This window comes from Prunus avium, chromosome 2 (genome assembly GCF_965620075.1).
Source record: "Prunus avium chromosome 2, drPruAviu1.hap1.1, whole genome shotgun sequence".
NCBI classification, from domain to species: Eukaryota; Viridiplantae; Streptophyta; class Magnoliopsida; order Rosales; family Rosaceae; genus Prunus; species Prunus avium.
The window spans coordinates 24,060,908-24,086,098 of NC_142285.1; the positions used below are offsets into that span (position 1 = coordinate 24,060,908).

General features: G+C 36.5%; 1 protein-coding gene, 1 non-coding gene and 1 pseudogene across 2 annotated transcripts; 1 reads left to right on the plus strand and 2 right to left on the minus strand.

Annotated features, from left to right (window-relative positions):
- Window positions 1-738: 738 nt before the first annotated feature.
- Window positions 739-2,783, minus strand: LOC148296682 (uncharacterized; annotated as a pseudogene).
- A 2,720-nt stretch (window positions 2,784-5,503) lies between these two features.
- On the plus strand, window positions 5,504-5,610 carry LOC148296683 (small nucleolar RNA R71). The gene has a single exon (XR_015834198.1). It is a non-coding gene; the product is annotated as a small nucleolar RNA R71 (small nucleolar RNA).
- Window positions 5,611-10,500: 4,890 nt separating this feature from the next.
- On the minus strand, window positions 10,501-23,216 carry LOC148296684 (uncharacterized). Its single transcript, XM_088248129.1, has 7 exons — window positions 22,872-23,216; window positions 20,730-21,215; window positions 20,504-20,647; window positions 19,896-19,988; window positions 12,595-12,642; window positions 12,061-12,482; window positions 10,501-11,251 (listed from the first exon to the last, which is right to left on the minus strand). Exons 1-7 carry the CDS (start codon window positions 23,182-23,184, stop codon window positions 10,658-10,660), a joined length of 2,100 nt encoding a protein of 699 aa, XP_088104255.1. The 5' UTR covers window positions 23,185-23,216; the 3' UTR covers window positions 10,501-10,657.
- Window positions 23,217-25,191: the final 1,975 nt, after the last annotated feature.

The following is a 25,191-nucleotide window of genomic DNA, read 5'->3' on the forward strand; positions in this document are numbered from 1 at the left end:
ACACCCCGATGAGCTTAATAACTCGAGTTAAAAAGGCTACAAAGCTAAACAAGTCACACATGCATTTTTTTTTTTTTTTTTTTTTTAAGAACTTCACGGTTTGACGCGAACACTCACTACTGATTAGGCAAGAGGCCTGGTTACTAAGTGAAAGTTCTCTTTTTATTCTTTTTATTCTTTTTTTTTTTTAAGACAACAAAGATAAATATAATCAATCTCAAACTCTATCTTCTCAAGCGCATTAGTGTGAGTGTGAATTTTTCAAAGCCTAGTTCATAAATCATTCATTAAGTAGAAATAAATGAAAAAGACTAAAGACTGGATTAGTTATCGTATCGCTCAAGTGTTCCCAATTTTAAACTCATGCATGAATATCAAATCTCAATTTAATGCAAGTATGTTTTGATGACAACAAGGGTGGAGTTTTTTTTTTCTTTTTTTTTAATTAATTAATTTTTTTAAGGAGAAAATTTTAGAAACAAATTGTGATAACTAATTCCACTCCCCCCCAACTTGAATGAAACATTGTCCTCAATGTGAGCATGCATAATACATTAAAGAGAGACAAATGATTATAATTGAGCAAAATAGAAGGATTAGGAAAAAGATCACCTGAAAAGAAAAACAGAAAGTCTTCAAAATATATCCTACAGCTTGTTAGTATCCAAAAAAATATAAATAGCACAAATAAATAATACAAATAAATACCAAATACTAAACTAAAGACAGTCTGAAAATTCAATCATGATAAACAGGATTCTCCAAGTGAATCGTGTCATCCTGCAAAACAAAATTCTCCAAAAATGGTTTAAGACGTTGACCATTAACTTTAAAAACATTACCATTTTTTGGATCCTCAATCTCCACTGCTCCAAAAGGAAAAACTCTTGTGACCACATATGGACCTGTCCATCTGGAACGAAGTTTACCAGGAAAAATATGCAATCTAGAATTATATAAGAGAACTTTCTGTGATGGTTCAAATTTTTTTCTCAAAATATTTCTATCATGAAAAACCTTCATTTTCTCTTTGTAAATTCGAGAGTTTTCATAAGCATCATTCCTTAATTCTGCCAACTCATTCAACTGAAGCTTCCTATTCGAACTTGCATCATTTAAACCAAAATTAAACATTTTAATTGCCCAATATGCCTTATGTTCAAGTTCAACTGGTAAATGACAAGCCTTACCGTAGACAAGTCTGTACAGTGACATCCCTATGGGGGATTTGTATGCTGTACGGTATGCCCATAAAGCATCAGTTAATCTCAAAGACCAATCTTTACGGTTAGGACTCATAGTTTTTTCCAAAATTTGTTTTATCTCCCGATTAGCAAGTTCAACTTGACCGCTTGTTTGTGGGTGATATGGTGTAGCGACCTTATGAGTGACACCATATTTTTTCATTAAAGCCTCAAAAGGTTTATTACAAAAGTGTTTCCCCCCATCACTTATTATAGCTCGAGGTGTTCCAATCTTGAGAAAATGTTTTCTTTTAAAAACCGCAAAACAGTTTTATGATCATTATGTCGACAAGGAACAGCCTCTACCCATTTGGAAACATAATCAATACCGACCAAGATATAAAGATATCCAAAAGAAATAGGAAATGGACCCATAAAATCAATGCCCCAACAATCAAATATTTCAATTACCAGAATTGGGTTCAAAGGCATCATATTTCTACGGGTAATTGCCCCTAACTTTTGACAACGGTCACAAGTTCGACAAAAAGAATTAGTGTCTTTAAAAAGCGTAGGCCAATAAAATCCACACTGCAAAATCTTTGCAGCGGTTTTCTTTACAGAAAAATGACCACCACATGCTTCATTATGACAAAAAGAAATTACTGCATGGATTTCATTATCAGGTACACACCTCCTAATGATCTGATCAGGGCAGTATTTAAACAGATAGGGGTCATCCCAAAAGAAATTTTTAACCTCTGTAAGAAATTTCCTCTTGTCTTGAGCAGTCCAATCAGATGGAATTTTACCTGTAGCAAGAAAATTAACAATGTTAGCAAACCACGGTAATTCCGAAATAGTAAATAATTGCTCATCTGGAAAAGAATCATTAATTGGCAATGTTTCAATGGAATCCTCAAAACTCAATCTAGACAAATGATCAGCCACTACATTTTCTACTCCCTTTTTGTCTTTGATTGTGATGTCAAATTCTTGAAGTAGTAAGATCCACCTAATCAGTCGAGCTTTAGCATCTTTCTTTTCAAAAAGGTATTTTAAAGCTGCATGGTTAGTGAAAATAACAATAGGTGATCCAACTATATAAGCACGAAACTTATCCAAAGCAAATACCACAGCAAGGAGTTCTTTTTCAGTTGTAGAATAATTCATCTGAGCACTGTTCAAGGTTCTGCTTGCATAATGGATGACATGTGGCTTCTTATCCTTTCTTTGCTCCAAAACAGCTCCAACCGCAAAATCACTGGCATCACACATAATTTCAAAAGGTAAAGTCCAGTTAGGTGGTTGCATAATTGGAGCAGATGTGAGCAATTCAATTAATTTATCAAAAGCCTTTTGACATGAATCAGACCACTCAAATTTACTGTCTTTTAATAAGAGATTACACAAGGGTCTAGATATTGCACTAAAATTCTGAATAAATCTCCTGTAAAAACCAGCATGACCTAAAAATGATCTGACATCTTTAACAGTTTTTGGAACTGGCAATTTTGAAATTAATTCAATTTTAGCTTTATCCACTTCAATTCCTTTATTAGAAACAATATGACCAAGAACAATTCCAGAAGAAACCATAAAATGACATTTCTCCCAATTTAAAACAAAGTTTTTCTCCTGGCATCGAACCAATACTTTTTCCAAATTACTCAAGCAATTATCAAAAGAATCACCGAAAACAGATATATCATCCATGAAAACTTCAAGAAATTGCTCAACCATATCACTGAAAATACTGATCATGCATCTTTGAAAAGTAGCAGGAGCATTACATAGTCCAAAAGGCATTCTACGAAAAGCAAAAGTACCAAAAGGACATGTAAAAGTAGTTTTTTCTTGATCTTCAATGGCAATTTCAATTTGATAATAACCTGAGTATCCATCTAAGAAGCAATAAAATTCATGACCAGCTACCCTTTCTAAGATTTGATCAATAAAAGGTAAAGGGAAATGGTCTTTTCTAGTTGCAGAATTTAGCTTTCTATAATCAATGCACATGCGCCAACTTGAAACAACTCTAGTAGGTATCAATTCATTTTTATCATTTTCAACCACAGTTATGCCAGATTTCTTAGGTACAACTTGAGTAGGACTTACCCATTTACTATCAGAGATGGAGTAAATAATACCTGCATCTATTAATTTCAACACCTCAGTTTTAACAACATCTTTCATGATTGGGTTTAACCTACGTTGTGCCTCCCTGGAAGACTTGGCTTCATCCTCTAAAAATATTTTATGAGTACAAACAAGAGGACTAATTCCCTTAATGTCAGCAAGAGTCCAACCAATGGCAGATCTGTGAGAATTCAACACATTAAGTAACTTACCTTCTTGCAAAGAGTCAAGTTCAGAAGATATTACCACTGGAAAAGTGTTGTTGGACCCCAAGAATGCATGTTTAAGTCCTGTGGGTAAAGGCTTCAATTCCAGCTTAGGAACTTCCACATTTGATGGCAATGTCTTTTCCTTCCGAGGTGGAAGCTTCTCAAATTTTGGTGTCCATTTATCAACCTGCAAGGAATTAAACAATGGATTAAGATAAGCAATTTCCAGATCCTCAAGTAATTCAGATTCTTTAGAATTCAATAAAAGATCCTCTAAAGGTTCAGAAATACTGGTCTTCTCAAATTGATCTTGCACAAGAGCTTCAATCAAGTTCACCACTGCACAATCATCATCTTCATAAGGTCGCCTGAAAACATTAAAAATGTTAATTTCCAATGTCATGTTACCAAAACTGAGTTTCATTACCCCACTTCTGCAACTAATGTGTGCGTCACATGTAGCAAGGAAGGGACGCCCTAAAATGACAGGAATTTCATTTTCAGAATGCAAAACAGGTTGTGTATCTAAAACAACAAAGTCAACAGGGTAGTAAAATTTGTCCACTTGGACCAATACATCCTCAATTACCCCTCTCGGCACTCGTACAGAACGATCAGCAAGTTGCAACTTCATTGTTGTGGGCTTCAATTCACCAAGACCTAACTGCAAATATACTGAATATGGCAATAAATTTACACTAGCCCCCAAATCAAGCAAAGCACAATTGATGTAATTTTTTCCAATTACACATGAAAGAGTAGGACTTCCTGGATCTTTGTATTTTGGAGGGACCTTATGTTGCAACAATGCACTCACATGTTCAGTCAAAAATGCAGTTTTCTTCACCTGATGCTTTCTTTTAAATGTGCACAGATCTTTTAAAAATTTAGCATAAGAAGGGATTTGTTTAATAGCATCTAACAGAGGAATATTAACTTTGACTTCTTTAAAAACATCCAAAATTTCATAATTTTGACTCAATTTCTTTGGAGGATTTAAAGCTTGGGGAAAAGGAGCAGGAAAATGATATTCATTTGATTCACTCAATTTGGACTTGTTTAGTTCATCATTATTCTTAGATTTTTCAACTTCCTTTGGTGAAGGTGTGCTATCAATTATTTTACCACAGAGTAATGACAGACTTAGCATGTTCAATTGAGGTTCCACACGAATTAACATTCTTTGGATTTGGTTGAGTTTGGGAAGGAAATTTTCCTTTTTCATTTATTGCAAAAGAATTTGTCAATTTAGAAATTTGGCTTTTAATTTCTTTATTTTCTTCAACCATTTGACCAAACAATGTATCATACCTTTGATTTTGCTTCTGTTGTTCCTGCATAAATGCTTGAAGAGTATCGCTCAAAGAAGGTCTAGCATTAAATGTATTAGTTGCAGGAAACTGATGATTGAAAGAATTTCTATCACTTACCTGAGGTTGTGAATCATTGCTCCAACAAAAGTTTGGATGATTTCTTGTTGCTGGATTGTAAGTGTTGGAAAAAGGAGAATATTGTTGTTTGAAGTTTCCAACAGCAGCACAACGCTCCTCATAAGCTCCTTTCATTTCCTGAAAAATTGGGCAATTTTTAACAGTATGACCAATCTCATAACAAGAATCACATACTTGATTAACATCAGCTTGAAAAACAGGTTGAGGCAAATTTGATTTTTCCGTTTTCAAAGCAGCTATCTCTTTAGTCAAAACCTCAAATTTTAATTTCCAATCATCTTCTTCTTTTAATTGGTAAATTCCTTTATTAGTAGAAGATGTGACAATTCTTGAACGATCAGTGGTTTCAACTAGACTGGGGACAGTCCATTGATGAGCTTTTTCAGCAATTTCATCCAAAAATTCTAGGGCATCATCAGGGTCTTTTTGCATAAAATTTCCATTACACATAGACTCAACAAATTGGCGATCACGAGGGAGAAGTCCCTCATAGATATAACTAGCAAGACGCCAGTTTTCAAAGCCATGGTGTGGGCACAAATTCAAAAGCTCTTTAAATTTTTCCCAAGTTTGATACAAAGTTTCATTTTCCTTTTGAGAGAAATTTGAGATTCTTTTCTTAAGAGCAATTGTCTTGTGATTAGGAAAATACTTGTTGAAAAATGCTTGAGTCATTTCCCCCCAAGAACCTATGGATCTAGCCCTTAATGAATACAACCAACCTTTAGCCTTTTCTTTTAAGGAAAAAGGAAAAAATTTCAACCTTATGAAATTAATCCTATCAAGTTGAACATTGTAAAAGGTGCCAATTGCTTCTTCAAATTCCCTAACATGCACATAAGGATTTTCACTTTCCATGCCATGAAAAATAGGTAGTAATTGAATCATTCCAGGTTTGAAATCATAATTTGGCATGTTAGGTGGAAACATTATGCATGAAGGATTTGGTGCATGAATAGGATGCAAAAATGTCTCTAAAGTTCTAGGTGCAACTACTTCTTCTCTCATTTCATTATTCAAAATCTGAGCATTAACCTCTTGTTCATTATTCGCAATTTCTTGTTCATCATTCACAATTGCTGCCATGCTTTCAGATTTGTTGGATATTTCAGTTGAAGAAGTTGAAGCAGAATGTTCTAAATTAACAGTTTCAGACTTTTTGACAAACCTTCCTAGATGATCTCTAGGTCGCATAAAGTAAATAAATAAATAAACACAAACAAAAACAAAAACAAAATAAAACAAAAACAAAAACAAAACAAAACAAAAAAAAAATTCAACAAAAATTATTAACAATAAGATGAAAGTTGGAAAGAGTGTACCATATGTGAAGAATTTCACATAACCAGTAAACCTCTAACGAAGGGGATCTCTGTACTCTTTGACCAGCCGCTCCCCGGCAACGGCGCCAATTTGTTCGCACCACTTTGCAAAACCCAAGGGAGGTGTCGTATAGCAGTGTAGCTCGGAAGTCCGAGTGTCGTATCCACAGAGAGCAGTGTAAAGAAAATAACAGAGATGAAAAAGAACAAGTGTGATTGAGAGGTTGATTTATGCAAGATTTGATTTAGAGAAAATTTAATTGATTAAAACACTAAGGCATTGGGTTTCCACTTTTAACATAAGCATGCAACTCTTAATAATTTGATCCACAAAATATTTTCCTTTGTAGTTGTTCAAAATAATTAAAGCCCTTTTTAATTTCCTTTAGAAGTATTCTAAGCATAACTTGTACCATTGGCAACAAACTATCAAAAAATAATCTTCATCAAAATTCTATTAATCTTTAGTAATTCTCTTCTCTTTTAAAAACATGAAAGTTTTTACTACACAATGGGAAAGACATGATTGAACCCATGAAATAGATTATCAAACATTCATCAATTAATTAAAAAGAAAACTACAAATTCCATTTGAACAAAAACTACAAATTCACATTAAAGCTTAAGTTTGGATCAAACTAATAAAAATTACACACTTATATTAAAAGCTTTCCCCCTAGCCTTAGCTAGGGAGTTAGTTCCCCATAAAATAAAACTAAAACAGAAATTTAGAACTAGAAGAATTGGAGGAAGGAGAGAGAGCTCAAGAGAAGATTGTGAGCTTGGTGTATTTTACAATGCCATAGCTCCTCCTATTTATAGGAAAATGGGAGCAATTCTAAATTCATTAAATCCCTCCATTCATGAATTTAATATGTATTCCACTTGCCATCAAACCAATTGCCAATTTGCTTCCATTACTTATTCCATAGTGTTGATGACTCCATTCTCCAAATTCTTCATCTTCTTCAATGCACAACCGTAACCCTCATCTTAATATTTCTTCTTTTCTTCAATTGATGCTCCACTTCTACTTGCTTTTGTTATTCAATCCTTTCTTTTGGTTAAGTGTTGCACCCATTTGCCTACTAGCATCCAATGATCTTCTTCAACCTTAAGATAAAATAATGAAATCATCATCAATTATGTAATGGGTATGTAAGCAAGTGCAAAAGTGAAAAACAAACCTAATTAACTAAAATTGTAAGAAAATCAATTACTAACAAATATATTTAGGGATAATAAATGTGATAGTTTATGTGCTCATCACACACTAACATAGACAAGATGAGGTGGGAGTTATGGGTTGTATTAAAGAAGGAATGGTGGTGTTGAATTTCATCATGATGTTCCTCCCTTTTAGCCCTATAAATAGAGAAGTCTTCAAGCTTCATAAATCACACCCCAAGGGGGGAGCTCTCAAACACTTCTCTAGAGCTCCCTTCCCTTCTCTCCCTCAAATTCTCTTAGTTTACTTTCAAGTTGTCAATTGTTGTAACAAAATGATTTTACTAAATTTTCCTTCAAGTTTTCAAGTTCTACTTTAATTTTATTTGTAATGTACATTCTTTCTTAAGTATTCAAGTTTAATTAGTTTCCAAGTTTCAATTATGGTTTTTGTTCTTATTCATTATGCTTATAAGTTAATATGCTAGTTTCAATGATTGATCACCATTTAGGCTTGCATGTTAGCTATCTTGGTTTGAATTAAGAGTAGACACCATGATTTAATTCGAATTGAACTATGAATAGGAAGAGTATGTATGGACATTCGACAACAGGGATTAGATACATGCTTGGTTGTTTAAATTGTTCTTCCATGCTTAATGGGTTCCTAATGCTTAATTTTAGGTTAGACAACAAATGATCAAATTAGGGAATTAGGACCACAAGGTTAGGACCAAACACCATGGCTTAATCATACTTTAGCTAGAATCAATCCGTTAATCTAATTGAACTTGGGAACTTATTTTCTTGAGTTATTTCTTTTTTTTTTCTTGTTTTATTTATTTTCTTTTTCATTTCTGTCTTGTGTAGGGGAAATGAATTGGATTATTCAATCACCAATCCTCGTGGGATCGACCTCGCACTTACATATGCTATACTACCAAACGGCTCGTGCACTTGCGAGTATCACAAGTTGAGGATGCAGCTGAATCTATTTTGGTGCAGTTGAATCTACGCAACACGACCCTTTTTAAAAAAATAACCGTCGTCTTTACATATAATAGACGACAGTTCTTTCAAAAAAACCGTGTCTTTACAAAAAAAAGGCCACTTGATTTTTAAAAGACGACCCTTGTCACTAACAAGCGTTGTCTTTTAAAAATCAAGCGGCCTTTTTTTTGTTCAGCATGTTTTAAAAGACGACGTTTGTTAGTGACAAGCGTCGTCTTTTAAAAATCAATCTAACGCTAGTAGTGTATAAGATGATATATCATGACTGTTTTAAAAACACCGTCGTCTTTTAAAACATAACGATGGTTTTAAGATGCACCGTCGTCTATTTTATGTCGTGGTTTAACTATTTTGTAGTAGTGTTGGCAGAGCTATAAACGAGTTGAGCCTTAAAGAGGCTGGTAAAGTTATCAGAACTACAGGCAGGTACTTGTTCGAGTTGATTCTGAGTGATCTGGAAGCTATCTCAACAACTTCAAGATATTAAGATGTCTTTGAGAAATTTGTTGATGTTTTCATATAATGACTATCTGATTTCTTCTTGTTCTTATCTAGTTTGCTGAATCAAATTTGTAAGAGAAATTAATCTCTACATAATTTACCTTGTGTGTGGATTGCGAGGGAAATCTTGTTTCCTTCTTGATTTTCTGAACTTCTTCTTGAGCTGGATTGCTTCTGAGGGAAGACTGCTTGTGTGCTTTTGGTAACTGCAAGAGCGTATTATCTTTGATTTCTTTTGATCAATCTGGATTGATTGTTGAGTTTTTATTTGATTGGTTTGTTGGTTGTGTGTCTTTTCTCCAGTCCAAGCACTCTCGTATTTATAGGAGAAAATGTGATCATGAAGAATCTGGATATTTTTTAGTTTTGGACTATCCTTTATTTAATGCACAAGTGGTAAAAGTTTTGTCAGTTCAATGCGTTGATCACTCTTGGCATCCGCTCATCAATGTTCCTGAATGCCTCATTTTCGTTCCTTTTGCAACAACCTAGCTGAAGTGAACAATAATGCCCAAATTGTTCCAACATTGGTACCATAAATATCCCAATATCCTGGTGGTAGACCAAAATCCGGCGATCTGCAATAAATAGCTGTGACTTATTAAAGCAAAACTAAACTTACATTCCAGCTTTTTAAGGTCATCAATTTTTTTTGGATTTTAGCCGCCAACAGTGAGAGTTTACTTTGACAAAACCTTAACTGCTAAGAAACTATGATCTTTTGGATTGAATTACCATTGGTGGTAATTTTCATTTCTCAATTGTAAAAATGAATTAAAATTAATTCTCAATAATTAAATAGTATGGGTCATTCACAATTTTTGGTAAACGAAGCCCAAATAGCGTTTAAAAATGAGCCCAATAGCTAAGTTGGGCTGGCACACAAATTCTAGGCCCAAACAATACCCAAAGAAATTAAAAGAGAAAAAGAAAAAATTCCAAAGAAAATTGAGATTACGAAACAAATCATGAAAACTTCAACGACTAAATGTATATGTCTCTGAATATTTTGGAGGTTTGATCGTCTTAATATGTGTAAATTATCATCAAATTATAACATTGCAAGATTTCTATCTAATAAATTATAGAAAAATGGAAAGGAATAAATATATTTAATGAAAATTATAATTATTTTGTCAGATCATGTTCCTCTCTTTGCTTGGCACAGTTTCCTCCTGGAAACATGGGGAATGTGAATGGCCATATCATGTTGCACAATTATTAAAGATTCCCCATCTCGGGAGCCTCATTTTGCAAGACCGAGACTTAAGTCTTAAAATGAAACTGGAGCTGCTCTGTCCAGCACATGTACACCAAACTTCAAAACCTAAAACAAAGTCAAACAAACTTCAAGACTTGATCCCAAATTCTTTTCTCACACGCTTATTTCACCAAGAATCATGACATATTATCAGGGATATGGGGAGGGGAGGTGAGGGGAGCGAAGCAAAAGCTTATCCAACAATTATATCTTCACAAGAACAAATAAATAGATATGTAACTTTTAGTTTTATTATAGGATGCCAAACACATACATGCATGGACAATGCATACAAGCTTCTTAGAAGTTACAACATTACGAAAGTTATACATTACCACTTACATGTACCATCAAGAAGTTATGTCCATGATTTCACTTTCATATCAAATATTCCTCTTCCAAGTAGAAGAATTTATGCCCTTGATTTCACTTTCCTGTCAAATATTCCTCGTCCATAAGTAGAAATGTACATCTCAACTAGAAGAGGAAATTGCATCCAAATAAATAAGGTGACTGGAACGCTAGAAAGGAAAATCAGTGGAATAACAATCCACCACTGTTTATTGATTGTAATGAAAAGGGCGGAAGAAAAGGCAACCATCATGGTGGCAATAGAGATGAATAAGGTGGAAAGGCCTATTATCATCTTTGTTGGTAAGGATTTGAGGAAATCATGTTCCGCATAACGTGATGTAAGGATTCTTAAAAACATCAACACCGAAGTTGTAGATGAAAAGAGCGACATAGCATCTGAAACTATAAAAGCCATAACTATTGGGAAGCTTGTTTTTATGTCGTTTCCACCAGGAACTGTGAATGCTACAGCAAACATGATGGTAATAATGAGAGCACCTACAACTGTACAAGAAGTTGCACTTTCTTTCATCCATCTTTCTCCCTCCTTCACCAATTCCTTGTGGCTCCTTGTAAACAGCTCACACGGCATCATACCGTCGTCATAATTAGGAGATTCTTTAATCCAGGGTAATACAATAGTCTCGACCTCCTACATTTTTATTGAACAAAAAGATTCATATGAGTAAAAGATTATTACTCTATTTTTCCAATAATCAAACCTTGAATCTTCGAAATTTGAGAGAAGCCATACAAATCCAAACCATTAGAGAGCAGAGGTAACAAGAAGACTAGCATGCTGACCGTAAAGTAAGTTGAATAAGACATCTTAGGGCCGACCTTTATTCCAATTTTTATTTTCATTCTGCATTTGAAGTTTCTATTAAAGGTTATAGTTTAACTCGTGTTATTTTGCTCTAGTTTTCGATTAGAAAATGCGTTTGATGCATTAGTTTTTAATATTGGAATGAATAAACTACATAATGTAACTCAGCTGACCACCTTTTTGTAACGAAAACTTGCTCTCAATACATGTAATGACTCATTTCAGCCCAAACAATTTATTTTCATCTATGTTACAATTTGTATAAGTTGAAAAAGTATAAATTAACTAAGATTTTCTTTAATTTTTTTAGAACAGTATCCGTCTATCTGCGGATGCAAGTATCGGTCTATTTGTTTTACAACAAATAATGTATGAAAAGTCATATTCCCACAATGTTCACAGTATATATACATATGACATGTAATGTTAGATGCCTTAGTGATTTATTATTTTAGCTAGTTTGTAGCAGACCATGCCGATTAATAAATTACTATAGAGTGCGCCCATGGCCGATTCCCACAATTTACAAACAAAAAAGGGTGTTTAGAAGGGCATATATGTAGGAAAGCTAATTCATAAAAGAGAAAAAAAAATTTAAAAAAACTCTGAATTATATAGATCTAATATGTTCTGACCTTAAACCATTGCAGTTCTCTCTGCATTTGCAAAGCTGCACCTGAGATATTACCGAGCTTTGCCAATGGGGATAGCATACCGGCCACATGTAGCGCACAATTGCCAGACTTATCAGCTATATGTCCAATCATTATTCTTTTTCTTTTATTGAGTCTATAAATAAGGCTATAAATTTTTTCTTGGCGACATTCAATGGCAAAATGAAAGAGGTTCCTATCGTTTTGATTACAGATCCACATGAGATCTGGTCTTGCTTGCAATACAGTGTCAGTAAACTCAAACATCCCTCGCTTGATAGCTCCGAAAATTGCTGGAAATACAAAATCATGGCTATGTCGATGTTTTGTCACTTCACACATGTGATGTAGGAGTTCAAGTGATTGAATGTGGGCCTGTTTTATTTCGCGTATGCGGTTGATTCCTAGGTTGGCATTGAAAAAAACATGTCTTACCACTAATTCATGAAAAAATTTATTGCTAAAACAATTAATGGAGAACAAAGGAAATATGAAAAAAAAAAAAATGTAGCATACCCAAAAGTTCAAGGAGATTTGATTTCAAACCTTGCAAGAAACCTACCACTGCAATGGAAATTCAAAATCTAAATATAAGATGCTGAAAGCTGTATGTATAATTAGATGATGACAAAATGTGTAAAAGGGAAGAAGTATTAGCTCACTGGAAAAGTTTCATAAAATGGGTGCAAGGAATATTTAGATAAATACATGGATGCGAACATGTATAGTGGGCTGGGCTGAATAACCCCTAATCCCACCGGGTGTTGCATCTGTGACTCCAACCCTCGCAAAATATGTGCGGCTTTTCGCCTACTCGCGGATATTCGGATTGTTCATCCACACGTCTTTAATATAGTCGTTGTTGATGTAATTCAATATATGTTTTTTTTTCTCTTCAAATCAATGTAAAATTTCAACAGCTAGTCTTCCAAGTATCCAAAATTGCAACTCCTTTTTTTGTTTAATCTAATCATATTTTCCCTATAAACACCCAATTAATTGCAATAAAAAAATTCACCACTCTTTTTTCTTTTGCTCAAATTTCAAGGACATTTAAATTTAGTTAATTAAATTCTGAAAAACAGAAAACTCAATTCAGCTCCATATTTCGCCCACATGTGTTTAATAATATCATTTCAGACGGTAATGTGGGCTAATGGACATGCCCCTTTTGACTAATTAGATACTCAAGAATGATTGGTCCCTTTTGACTAATTAGATACTCACGAATGATTGGTGTGTCTGAAGGAAGTTGAGGTTCCATCCCAAAACCAATTGGCAATGGGGTGAGTAGTCCAACACCTTACAAGCCCTTGCAAGGTTTTCTAACTTTCTAATGTGGGACATTTTCACCTTCACATTCTCACAGTGTCTCGTTCAGGCTCGACGAAAGCGTCCTCCATATGATATGCACGTGATGTGGAAAATTATGCATGCAATCTTTATAATGTCCCAAATAGATTCTTGATTCCATTTCCAGGCAGGACCCTTGATAATCGCAAACCAAGCTTGAAGGATGTTGAAAAGGTCTCTCAATATCCTTCCAATACGTCTTGCATTTTGGACATAATTGGTTCCCTTATGGTATCAGAGTGAGTTTGCCCACGTGTAAAGCGCAACGATCACACGTGCTCCACGTCACCCAATATATGTTGTCCACGTGTTAAATTAGAAAATTCGCCACACATGCCAGAGAATGTGAGAATGTGAAGGTGGAAATGTCCTACATTAGAAAGCTTAGAAACCTAGCAAGAGCTTATAAGGAGTTTAGTCCAAATGTCCCATCAAATGGTAATACAAAATGCGTATGATATGATGGGAGTGCAGCTAACGATGAAGGGAATAAACTTATGCATCAAGAAGAGATAAAGGCTAGTTAGATGACAAGATGAGGAGGCTTTCAACAATTCCAACATATGCAAAGCAAAAGAACCAATGGGAAATGATGGGCTTGCTGCTATACAAAGGACAGTCGCTAGAGTCTCTAAACATATGAGAGAGTAATCAAGAAAGAAAATGAAGGAGAAGTAGGAAACTATGCCACCATAACAGCCCCTTGTGGCTCATTCATTGATAAAAAAATCTATAAAATTATATCTTCATTATGTTTATGTTACCATTTTTATTTTCAGTTAGTATAAGGAACTAAACCTCTAAGCCCTAGGTTAGAGGTTGAAGCACTAACATAATTTTCAAATTACTCCGTTTCATGCTATTATGTTTCTTGTGATGCCCATGCTCTCTTCAATGTTAATGGATTCCTTTATGTTTAATCGAAGTAAACGCTATGCCCAAAAATTGGTATGGTTAAGGGTAGGGAGGCCCTAAGAGATGTCATTAATAAGAGCAGTATTAATAAGGGTAATTCCACTGTATGGTATAAATGGGCTGAGAGTTTTGTACAGATGTGGTAGACTCTTAGACCTCCTGTACATGTGTCCCTGAAAGCCTTAATGTCAGAGTTGGAAAGTTCAATGATGCTACACAAGATAACATGGATACTGTCCTCCCTGAATATATTGGCTGAGGAAGTGCGTATGGAGGATGATTGATGATGGGCTTGTCCCTGGCGTTTTTCCCCTTCCCCTAAATTTTAATGTTGCCCAAGTTTTTTATTTGGAATGTGAGAGGTGCTGGTGTTGACCAATTTTCTGGTACAATTAATGATTTGAAGAAATCGCATCATTTTGACTTCTTTGCAGTTTTAAAGCCCATAATTAGTGGGGTCAGAGCAGCAAAGGTAATTGTGAAACTTCATTTTTACAGGAAAGAAGTTGTGGAGGCCAGTGGGTTCTCCGGAGGAATCTGGTTTCTCTTGAATGATTCTAAGATCAGGGTGCAGCCCATTGTTCTCATGAAGCAAGCTACCACATTGATTTCTTAGGTGGGTCACTGTTTGGGGGTGGTGCAAATCGACCCAATATGGGCACTTTATGAAAATCACGGTCGGGCTAAAGGAACTTGGTGGCTGAGGTTTGGGGCCCAGCTTGAAGGAACTTCACGGCCGAGGTTTGGAGCTCAGTTTGGAAGGAGCTTCACGGCCGAGATTGGGAGCACGAATTGAAGGATATTGCGGCCGGATTTATGAGAGTGCGGCCGGGGTTTGTTGGATGGAGCCCAAGAAGATGGGGCCAAGTTTTGGAACTTCGCGGCCGAGCTTTGAATCGTAGGGCAGCTGGGGAAACTGGGCATTGAGTCCCAAGGCACAGCCGGAGAAGCTAGGCTGCAAGAATATGGTTGGGCACGACCGGATTGAAGGATTGCAGCCGTGATTGTGCCTAAAGGAAGTGCGGCCGGGTTTTTGGGCAAAGGAAGTGCGGCCAGGTTCTTGGCCGGGCTAAAGGAACTTGGTGGCTGAGGTTTGGGGCCCAGCTTGAAGGAACTTCACGGCCGAGGTTTGGAGCTCAGTTTGGAAGGAGCTTCACGGCCGAGATTGGGAGCACGAATTGAAGGATATTGCGACCGGATTTCTGAGAGTGTGGCTGGGGTTTGTTGGATGGAGCCCAAGAAGATGGGGCCAAGTTTTGGAGCTTCGCGGCCGAGCTTTGAATCGTAGGGCAGCTGGTGAAACTGGGCGTTGAGTCCCAAGGCACAGCTGGAGAAGCTAGGCTGCAAGAATACGGTTGGGCACGACTGGATTGAAGGATTGCAGCCGTGATTATGCCTAAAGGAAGTGCGGTCGGGTTTTTGGGCAAAGGAAGTGCAGCCAGGTTCTTGGCCAAAGGATGTGCGGCCAGGTCTTCAAGTTGGATAAGGTGCGGCCGAGAATTCCTAGCGGCGGGATTCCTAGTGGCAGAAGAATTCCTAGCGGCGGAATTCCTAGCCGAGAAATCCTAGTGGCCGAGGTGCTTTCTCAAAAAGGTGGCCGAGGTGTTTTTTTCAAAGGCCATGGTGCCTTCTAAAAAATTTGGCCGAGCGCTTCACTTTGCAAAAGTGATTGGGCGTATCCTTGCAAAAGCGGCTGAGCATATCCTTCTTAAAAAGTTGGGCTGGGCACTCCTTAAATACCTTGGTCGACCACTCCTCTTGCAAAAAGTTGGGCAGGGGCGGATTTTCTCCTTGCTCACCCGGGAACCTTTCTCGCAACACTTGGGCAAGCAAAGTTGGGCCAAGGGAGTTAAAGTTCGGCGGGAGGTATTTCCGCCGAGAGAGTTGAACTTCGACTGGAGGTATGTCCGCCGAGTTCCCAATATTCGAATATTTTGAGAACTCAAAGATAGTCCAACGTGGAGCCAAGCCCAACATCCAAATATTTGGAGTTCCCATACCACCCACCTTGGCGGATGGTCAGCCAACTCTAGAATTCTAAAAACTCAAAGGGCACGAGGTTCCACCAAATGTTAAGATGAAATCTCGGAGGTCCAAGCCCAAGCCATGGATTCGCGCCCAAGATTCCCGGAGGTCAGTGTGCACGTGACGAAGGCCTCACAAGGAAAGAAATCAAGGAGGTTGATTACGATTCAGAATTTTCCAAAATGAGAGAAAATCAAGCAACCATAATATCTCCGCCGACGTGATCCACGGATTTAGGGGGCCTTGAAAGGAAAGAATTTTAAAGAGTTGACCTTTGGCCATTCAATGGCCAGCCCATGGGCCAATGGACGCCCTATATAAACTTCACCAAACGAAGATAGAAAACACACAACATCAGACAGACAAACCTATTTTTCGTCTCGCACTTTTCTTTTCCTAGACTTAGGATTTTACTTTTCATGCACCTAGTATAGCGAGTTCTTCCTTTTCATAGTGTAAGTTTAAATTCTTGCAATTTACATTACCTTGTCATTTAAATTCAAGTTTATTTCAATTGCTTTACTTTTCATTGTTATTGCACTTCAATTAAGTTTAATTTCAAGTTCATTTTACTTTATCGTTCTTATCGCTTTCATTTCGTTCTTGCTTTATTTATTGCTTTGATTCATTTTATCGCACTTTAATTCTCGTCTTTACGTTATTTATCTTTCGCACTTTACTTTACGCATTTGTCTTTAAATTATATTAAAGTTTAAGCACCTTTCCTTTACGCACTAATTCTTCGTTTCATTACCTTTCACCTTCAATCTTCATCTCCACCCACTCCACATCATTTAGTCACTCACATAAAGCCTTGACCTTGAGGTAGTGAAAGAACCTAGGCCGTGAGGAGGTTCCTTGCTTGACTCACATTCCATTCAAGCCCAAATTCGGGGCTTGGTGGTGGCACGCCCCGCACTCAAAAAAGAAGAAGGACTAAAAGTTCCTTCCGTCGGCCTACCCGGCCGAAAAGAGGGAAACAGTCACTCAGGATTTGCTGTTGACAGTTGTGTATAGGAAGCCCTTGCCCTAGGAAAAGAGATTGTTTGTTGAGGCATCTAATTGATGATGGTGTTGCCCATACTTTACCAAGGACCATTATTGGAGATTTTATGAGATTCTCAGATGAGAGGAAATGTGGAGGTGATAGATGGAAACCATATAGCCTTCCTCATTGGATTCAGGCTCATAAACTTGTGGACCTTGGATTTATTTGCAGCCCTTTCACTTCGATTGATAAAAAGGATAATGGTAAAACTATTTGGAGAAGGATTGATAGAGGAATTTCTAATACTTCTTGGAGGATTCCCTTTTTTGAGACTTTTATCAAGCATCTTCCGAGAATAAAATCTGACCAGAGCCCCCTACTACTAAATCTGTTGTGAAATTGGCTCACCATTAATGCAAGAGGAAGAAGGGAATTAAGGGACTGCCTGAGATGAGTAGTTAGGACTAAGAAGAAATCGCAAGACGGAGGAGCTGTGTTCAAGCAACCAGTCTTTTTGGCCATGTGACCAAGAGCTCAAGTCATGATTTCTACTCTAAGCGACCGATCGACACGTGAACAGTGCCGCACACTAGTTGGGAGTTGTTGGCGTGTTTTGATGTGGTTTCCTATTATTTTGGGGTTTTCTAGCCTTATTTAATAGGGGTTTAGTTTCCTATTCCTAGTTAACTTGTAGCCCAAGTTCTATTAATTATAAATAGGACTTTTAGGGCTAGGTTAATTAGGAGAAGAGAGGAGAAAATTCAAGAGTGAGAATTTTTGAGAGAGACATAAGAGAATTCAAGAGGGCGAATTCTTGGGTGTTTACAAGGGCATCAAATGATTTGGGCAAGGGTGAGAAAAAAGAGAGCTATGTATCTTGTAAAAGATAAGAGGGTTCTTGATTGTAACCCAAGTTGTTCTTACATACTAGTGAATTTCTCGGATGTATCACCAAGAGGAAGCAGATACGAGGACGAATCTCTATAAATCTTTGTGTTCTTGTGTATCTCTCTTTGTGGTGTGTGTGCTTTATTCTAAAGGGGTTTGTATGTGTGTCGTCGCATAGTTCATTAACTACAAGGTCTTGGAGTGTTTTCGCACAACTCAATACCAATTGGTATGGAGTCCACTAACTGTCCAAACTTTACACTTCTTTGTGGGCCCAAGAGAGTATGGACATCGGATTGTTGGCCTAGCCTTTTGTGCACGTTCGTCCTTGGACCTAACCTCGAACACATCTTCGATCGGGTCCAAGTATGGCTTGCAGATATCTACGTCTCGTCTGGGTGTTGAACATCACATTCTCGTTCTCTCCCCTGCTCGTTTATCCCTGTCATACCAGCCTGGGATCTCTCGAACTGTGCGCCCGTGCATTGTTCTCTCCTCATCCTGGGTCCAAGGCCAAGGCCTCGAATCAAGTTGATCTATCTGAAGAGCTGGGCAAACAAATTGTTTTGGTCATCGACTTTCTGTATAAGTTGATAAACTCGTAAGTTAAGGTCCACCTAATTGCGTGGATAGGGAAGAGAGAAGTGCGTAGAGCCCAAAGGCACACGGGTGCATACGTCAAGTGTGACGGCAAGGGAGGGAAATGCAAGGATTTGTTCCAAAACAGAGTTATGACTCATGGAGACAATGGAATTGCCGTGAATACTGGCTCTGGTGCTTGGTCCTTGTGGCTATACTGTTGAGGTGTAGTTCTAGCCGTAGCTGCAAGTGGCTGAGAGAGTTCTAGGCAACAAGAGGCGGCTGCAAGGTAGGTTCACGGCATCCTTTGCGGTTGCAGCGTGGTTTCCATCGTGAAACCTCGGGATGGAGGGTTTGGGCCCGTCGCGGATTACGTCGTTGCGGCAGCCTTGCTCCTCGTACGTTTGCTTCCAACCATGGTTATTTGGAAGGCTTCGGTTGAGTGAACAAAGTATGGAAATTGTTTTGGAGCACGCGTTGAGTATAACTCGTGCTCTTAATGAAAGCACCAATTTGTGAGAGTGATTTTCCCCCCTAGGAAATATTCTTCTCGTGATCCCTTCTTCCTCTTCGTCCCTCTTTCTCCTCATAAAATAACACGGAGTGAAAAGACCATACCCGGGGGACTTTGACCAAAGGCCCTCGGATGCCTAAGTCAATTAAATGATTTTGAGAAGAATGCAGAAATAATTGAAAGGTAGGAGGTCCTTTTCTCACGGGGAGAACCGGATGGTCAGAGCCTTAGGACTAATTATTGCAAGAATCCCCAATTTAATCAATTAATCCCCAAATTAATAGGACTAATTATTTGACCTAGGATCTTCAAATATTCGCTTCCACACACCTAAATATCATAATTCTTGTCTCGACACATATTAGTACAAATTGGTTTCCTTCTTGCCTTCACAACTATGCAATGACAGATTCTTATTTGCTCATGAACATTAGTTATTCTTCAGTACTCTTAATGCAAAAACAAACAAACGTAGTATTACAAAGTCCGAAGAGTTTGATAACATAAGAAGAAATTATTTAAATTTTACCAGATAAAACCATAATCGCAACATACCTGACCAAGTGATCTTCATTCGATTACATTCTTCATTTCCTTCATTTTGAACACTTACATGAATATCACTGATAGCACGCTCTATGTGTATACCTTTTAAAAAATGACAGTTATGTGTATAACCTCAATTAATATATTTCGAATTACTATTTCTATTACAATTATGGATATCTCGTCATAATTGATTTGCATATATACGTTTTGTGTTGTCAACTTTTTCCATGTTCCTATGTTAATATTCTGTCACATGTCCTCTTAGATAACAGAGTGAAAATGCCTTGAACTCTTAATTAAAAATAGAATATTGAAAAGAAAACCTTGAACAGACCCACCGCTCAACCCCTTCCAATTCTTTGAGATGATAAGTTAAAACAATAATTAAAAAAACCAAATCAGCATTTCCACATCTCTCATCTGGGTGTTTCATTTCGTTCTTTGTCACTGAAGTTGCCATTTCTTAGCCATTAAGATCAATAAGTATTATTTGAGGTTTCAAGGCTCAAATTCAAATGCGCAGTCAATTTTGAAGTCTTAGGTTCATTACAGTCAATGTAACATTGAAAATATATAATTGTAATTGTAAGAGGAAAGAGAATGTTGATACTAACAATTATAGATCCATCGTTGCCAAAATTTGAGGCATGTTCCACTCGGAAATGCAGAAGGCATAAATCCTTCCATCGGGAATGTCTCAAAGAGGCCCTTGGTAAAGACCAATTGTGGGCAACACTGAATTAATTCCCGAGCAATACCTGTAGTGGAGAAAAACAAGTTTTTATAATTAAGGAAAAAAAGGAGTATTCAATTTCATTGTTATAAGATTAAAACTCTTACCAAATTTCATGCCAACAATAAAGTTGCGAAGAAGCATAGCGCCGTATGGTCCTTTCTCTGGCATTAGATCTTGGAGGGGAGTGACGGAGTAAAGATAATCAACGACATCCCATTGTTCATTGAGAGAAGCATAGAGAATTGGAGTCATATTGTCCTCCTTAGTGGGAATACTAAGTATTTTCTTGCTCTTTCTAACCATGCATTCAACCATTATGAGATTTCCTCTCTGTGCAGCAAAAGCAAGAGCTGTCCAACCCCATTTATCTGTTAATTCCAAGTCTTCCTCTGACATCAACTGCACCAACTCTTCCACAATATGCTCGTGCTCTAGATCTGTTGCCAAGTGAAGAGCTATCTTGTCTGTAGATGGAAGTCTTGCTCTTATTGCATTGGGATGTAGGGTAAGAAACTCCTTTGCTTCATTCCAATCCCCACTCCACACAGCATCGAACAACGGCATATACTGATTGTAGTCATTGTAATATCCTGCGCAAAGTTTGGTTAATTAATTTATTAATGATTTCAGATAACATAATCCATTTATTTTTTGTGTTAATAATTGAATGAATTGTACCCATGCATATAATATGTATGTAGCTCTTTTATTTTTCAGTCATATAAAGAATATGATCGAAGAAAAAGAATCATTATTTATCAGTTTTTATTTTTCGCTATCATTCCCAAAATTTTGATCCAAGAAAAAAACAAGTTTATCATATGCGAAACGGCCCTACAAAGTGTCTCCCCAATAATGTGATTGGAGGGATATACCTCAATTGAAGGGGATGGCTGAAGTTAAAACCTCCACTCTTAGTTTTTTTTATTAATTTTTTTTTTAATAGTAAAACCTCCACTCTTTGCAGCACGTTTGTTACATTAATACATGATTACGATATGAAGTATACTTCGTTTTCCCTCCCTCATGAATTATATAGATTGTGTCAATCTACCCCCAAACTTTTATTTCAACCAAATTTTCCCATAAACTATACAAAACTGGTTGATTTACCCAACTGTAATTCCTACCAATTACATCAATTAAAGTAATGTTTTTAAGAGACTCATGGTCATTTGACATCATATTCTTTACAAAAAGTGTCGCTAATTGTCATTTTGAAAAGTAATTGACTCACTTTTGAAGACTTTCAAGACAATTTTTTTTGTAAAGAATATGGCGTGAGATGAGCATTTGTTTTGCCTAACATCTTGAATGGAATTTCTTTTGCCTGACATCTTGAATGGAATTGCTCGGAATATGAGCATGGGTTATAAATTGGGTAGTTTTGTGATTCATGGGGAAATTAACTATTTTAAAATAAATAAAGCCAAAGGGGTAAATTGACACCGTTAGATTTAATTTCCACATTGTTATACATGTAACTTGTATATTTCTTTTCGGATACAGTAAGTCTAGGGAGACCAAAATGTAAAAGAACAAAACGTAAACTGATCAGTCCTTACTTCCGTGCTAGTATAAGAACAAAAATAGTGGTGTTGTGGTTAATCAATTAAATGTTTCAGAGTATAATTTGGTTATATATATTATATATATTTCTGGTTTAAGTCGAATATTTACTTCTCACAGATTTGTTGAGGTTCAAGATTTGAACTGGGGACTTACCTGCCAAAGTATCCCAAGCGCGTTTGGCTGAACTGGTGTTTCTAATGAGGGAAGAAGCTTTCCGCCCGCACGAAATTTGGATTTTATGTAAAGCCGTGGCATTCTTCTCCCTCCAAGCTTTGAACTTATCATCAGCTTCTTCTTCTTCTTCGTCTTCTTCCACTACATCCCAAAGGTCTTGAGCCAACAAGTAAGTTTTAACCCATACACTCCAATCCACATAGTTACTGCTATCAAGAAGTTCCACAACAGCTGCATCTGCGGAGACGGCCATTCTTAGATGGATCTGACCAAGGGCTTATTTAGGAGAGGCTTTGCAATTTCTGTTTTATTTACTATACCCAATTGAGTGAAGAACCACAAGAAATAGTGGTCTTGTGGTTAGTGAATTAAATGTTTAGAGTATAATTTGGTTATATATAATATGTGTATATATATATATATATATATATTTATGGTTAAAGTCGAATATTTACTTCTCACAGATTTGTTGAGGTTCAAGATTTGAACTGGGGACTTACCTGGTTTTGGCTTGAACTCTTCTGCCAAAGTATCCCAAGCGCGTTTGGCTGAACTGGTGTTTCTAATGAGGGAAGAAGCTTCCCGCCCGCACGAAATTTGGATTTTATGTAAAGCCGTGGCATTCTTCTCCCTCCAAGCTTTGAACTTATCATCAGCTTCCTCTTCGTCGTCGTCTTCGTCATATTCTTCTTCTTTTTCCACTACATCCCAAAGGTCTTGAGCCAACAAGTAAGTTTTAACCAATACACTCCAATCCACATAGTTACTGCTATCAAGAAGTTCCACAACAGCTGCATCTGCGGAGACGGCCATTCTTAGATGGATCTGACCAAGGGCTTACTTAGGAGGGCTTACTTAGGTGAGGATTATGTGATTTGCCATTTGCTCGAAATCTGCGCCATATATATATACACCCGCTCATTACTGAGTCTTTTTTTTATCAGACAACCAAAAAAACTAAAAGCTCAAAAATAATAAAATAATTAGACAACCAAATACCTTTAGAATCTAATAAAGATTAATCTAAAAAAAATCAATTTCAATTAATCTAATTGAAATGCATATTAAATTATTAATTAAACAAATAAATCATAATTGATCATCGATTCATGTGCTATTGTATTGATCATACAAAATACAGAGAGAGCCAAATCAGTAATAATAATAACAATTATTATTATTGTAATAATAAACATATTATAAATAAATAACAGACAAAAAAATTAAAAAATTAAAAATAAAAAAAGAAAAAGAAAAAGAAACACTGACACTGGTGGTGAAGAAGAAAAAAAAAAATACCAGACCTTAGGAAAATATAAAACAACTAAAAATGACTTTTTTTATACGATATATATCTTTTGTGGTCATAAATTGTGATTTCATTAAATGACCTCAGTAGTGGAAAGGTTGCAAACATTAAAATACAGGCTAAGTGTAGTGATTCTATTGGGTGAATGAAAATGATAGAGATTATATGGAATTAAATCAAAAGGCAGAGTTTTGTTAAAATATGGATTTTACAAACCAAACGGTGGTGTCTTTATTGTATGAAACCAGACTACATGAAACACATCGTTTCATTAAAAAAACCCACACATCGTTACATCGCATGGCAATAGCTGTTTTGGGAATTAGCAGAGGGGCATTTTCAGGCACCTCCAAAGCTTTTTCCGGCAAAGGGAGGTGCATCCTTGTGCCTCTATAGATCCGCCAGTGGATGTTGGAAACACGCCAAGTAATAGATTGAGGTCACGTATGAGCAACAAAGGCAAAAGCAACAAAACGTTTCCAACGAATTCCTCATTTAAAAGAGTTTTGTAGTAACCAAGGTGGTTGGTGTGAGTGGTTCGGCACTCTCATTCCTTAAGAGAGGTCAGAGGTTCGATCCTTGCTCTCGTACGGAGTCACCACTTTGGCCAACACTTTACCCCTTACGGGCCGACCCGGTGTGAGTGGGGATTAGTCTGGGTTGTGGTTAAGGCTTAAAGGTGCCACCCATAGTTGGGGCCCATCCAGGACCACCTCATGGTTTAGACCAAAAAAAGAGTTTTGTAGTTTATTTTCCTTCTTCATAACATCTGGTCATTGTTGCTGTAAAAATGCTAATAATATTAGTGTCCATGAAATTTAATGATTTCAAACAGTGAAGGAAATATAAATTAATAAGCATTTTGTCAGTCTTTGTTTAATAAATTTAATGAATTAGACTTGGAGTAAAGAATGAATTATTAAATTAGTTGGAGTTGTTAATTGTCAGTCTTTGTTTAATAAGCATGTTGTCTAAGTCTTTGTTTAATAAATTAGACTTGGAGTAAAGAATGAATTATTAAAGAAGTTGGAGTTGTTAATTGTCAGTCTTTGTTTAATAAGCATTTTGTCTAAGTCTTTGTTTAATAAATTTAATGAATTAGACTTGGAGTAAAGAATGAATTATTAGTTTAATAAATTTAATGAATTAGACTTGGAGTAAAGAATGAATTATTAAATTAGTTGGAGTTGTTAATTGTCAGTCTTTGTTTAATAAACATTTTGTCTAAGTCTTTGTTTAATAAATTTAATGAATTAGACTTGGAGTAAAGAATGAATTATTAAAGTAGTTGGAGTTGTTAATTGTCAGTCTTTGTTTAAAAAGCATTTTGTCTAAGTCTTTGTTCACAATTGATGGAAAATTCTACCATGCGCAAGGTGCATGGATGCGCCAATAATATTCACCATTGGATAAGCAGTTAGTGGATGTGGGTTAATCCACACCTTTGATTGTTGGTGACTTGTTTAACTGGTTGTTGTAGGTTAAATATTAAAAAACAAATAAAACTGAAA

Bases quoted from the DNA above. Each gene is read 5' to 3' on its own strand.
- LOC148296684 (XM_088248129.1), bottom strand. From the start codon at position 23,184: ATGGCCGTCTCCGCAGATGCAGCTGTTGTGGAACTTCTTGATAGCAGT. The intron at 12,483-12,594 runs GTATGCTACATT...ATGCCAACCTAG, and splicing joins AAATCTCCTTGAACTTTTGG to GAATCAACCGCATACGCGAA. The intron at 11,252-12,060 runs GTCAGAACATAT...ATAAAAATGTAG, and splicing joins GAGAACTGCAATGGTTTAAG to GAGGTCGAGACTATTGTATT.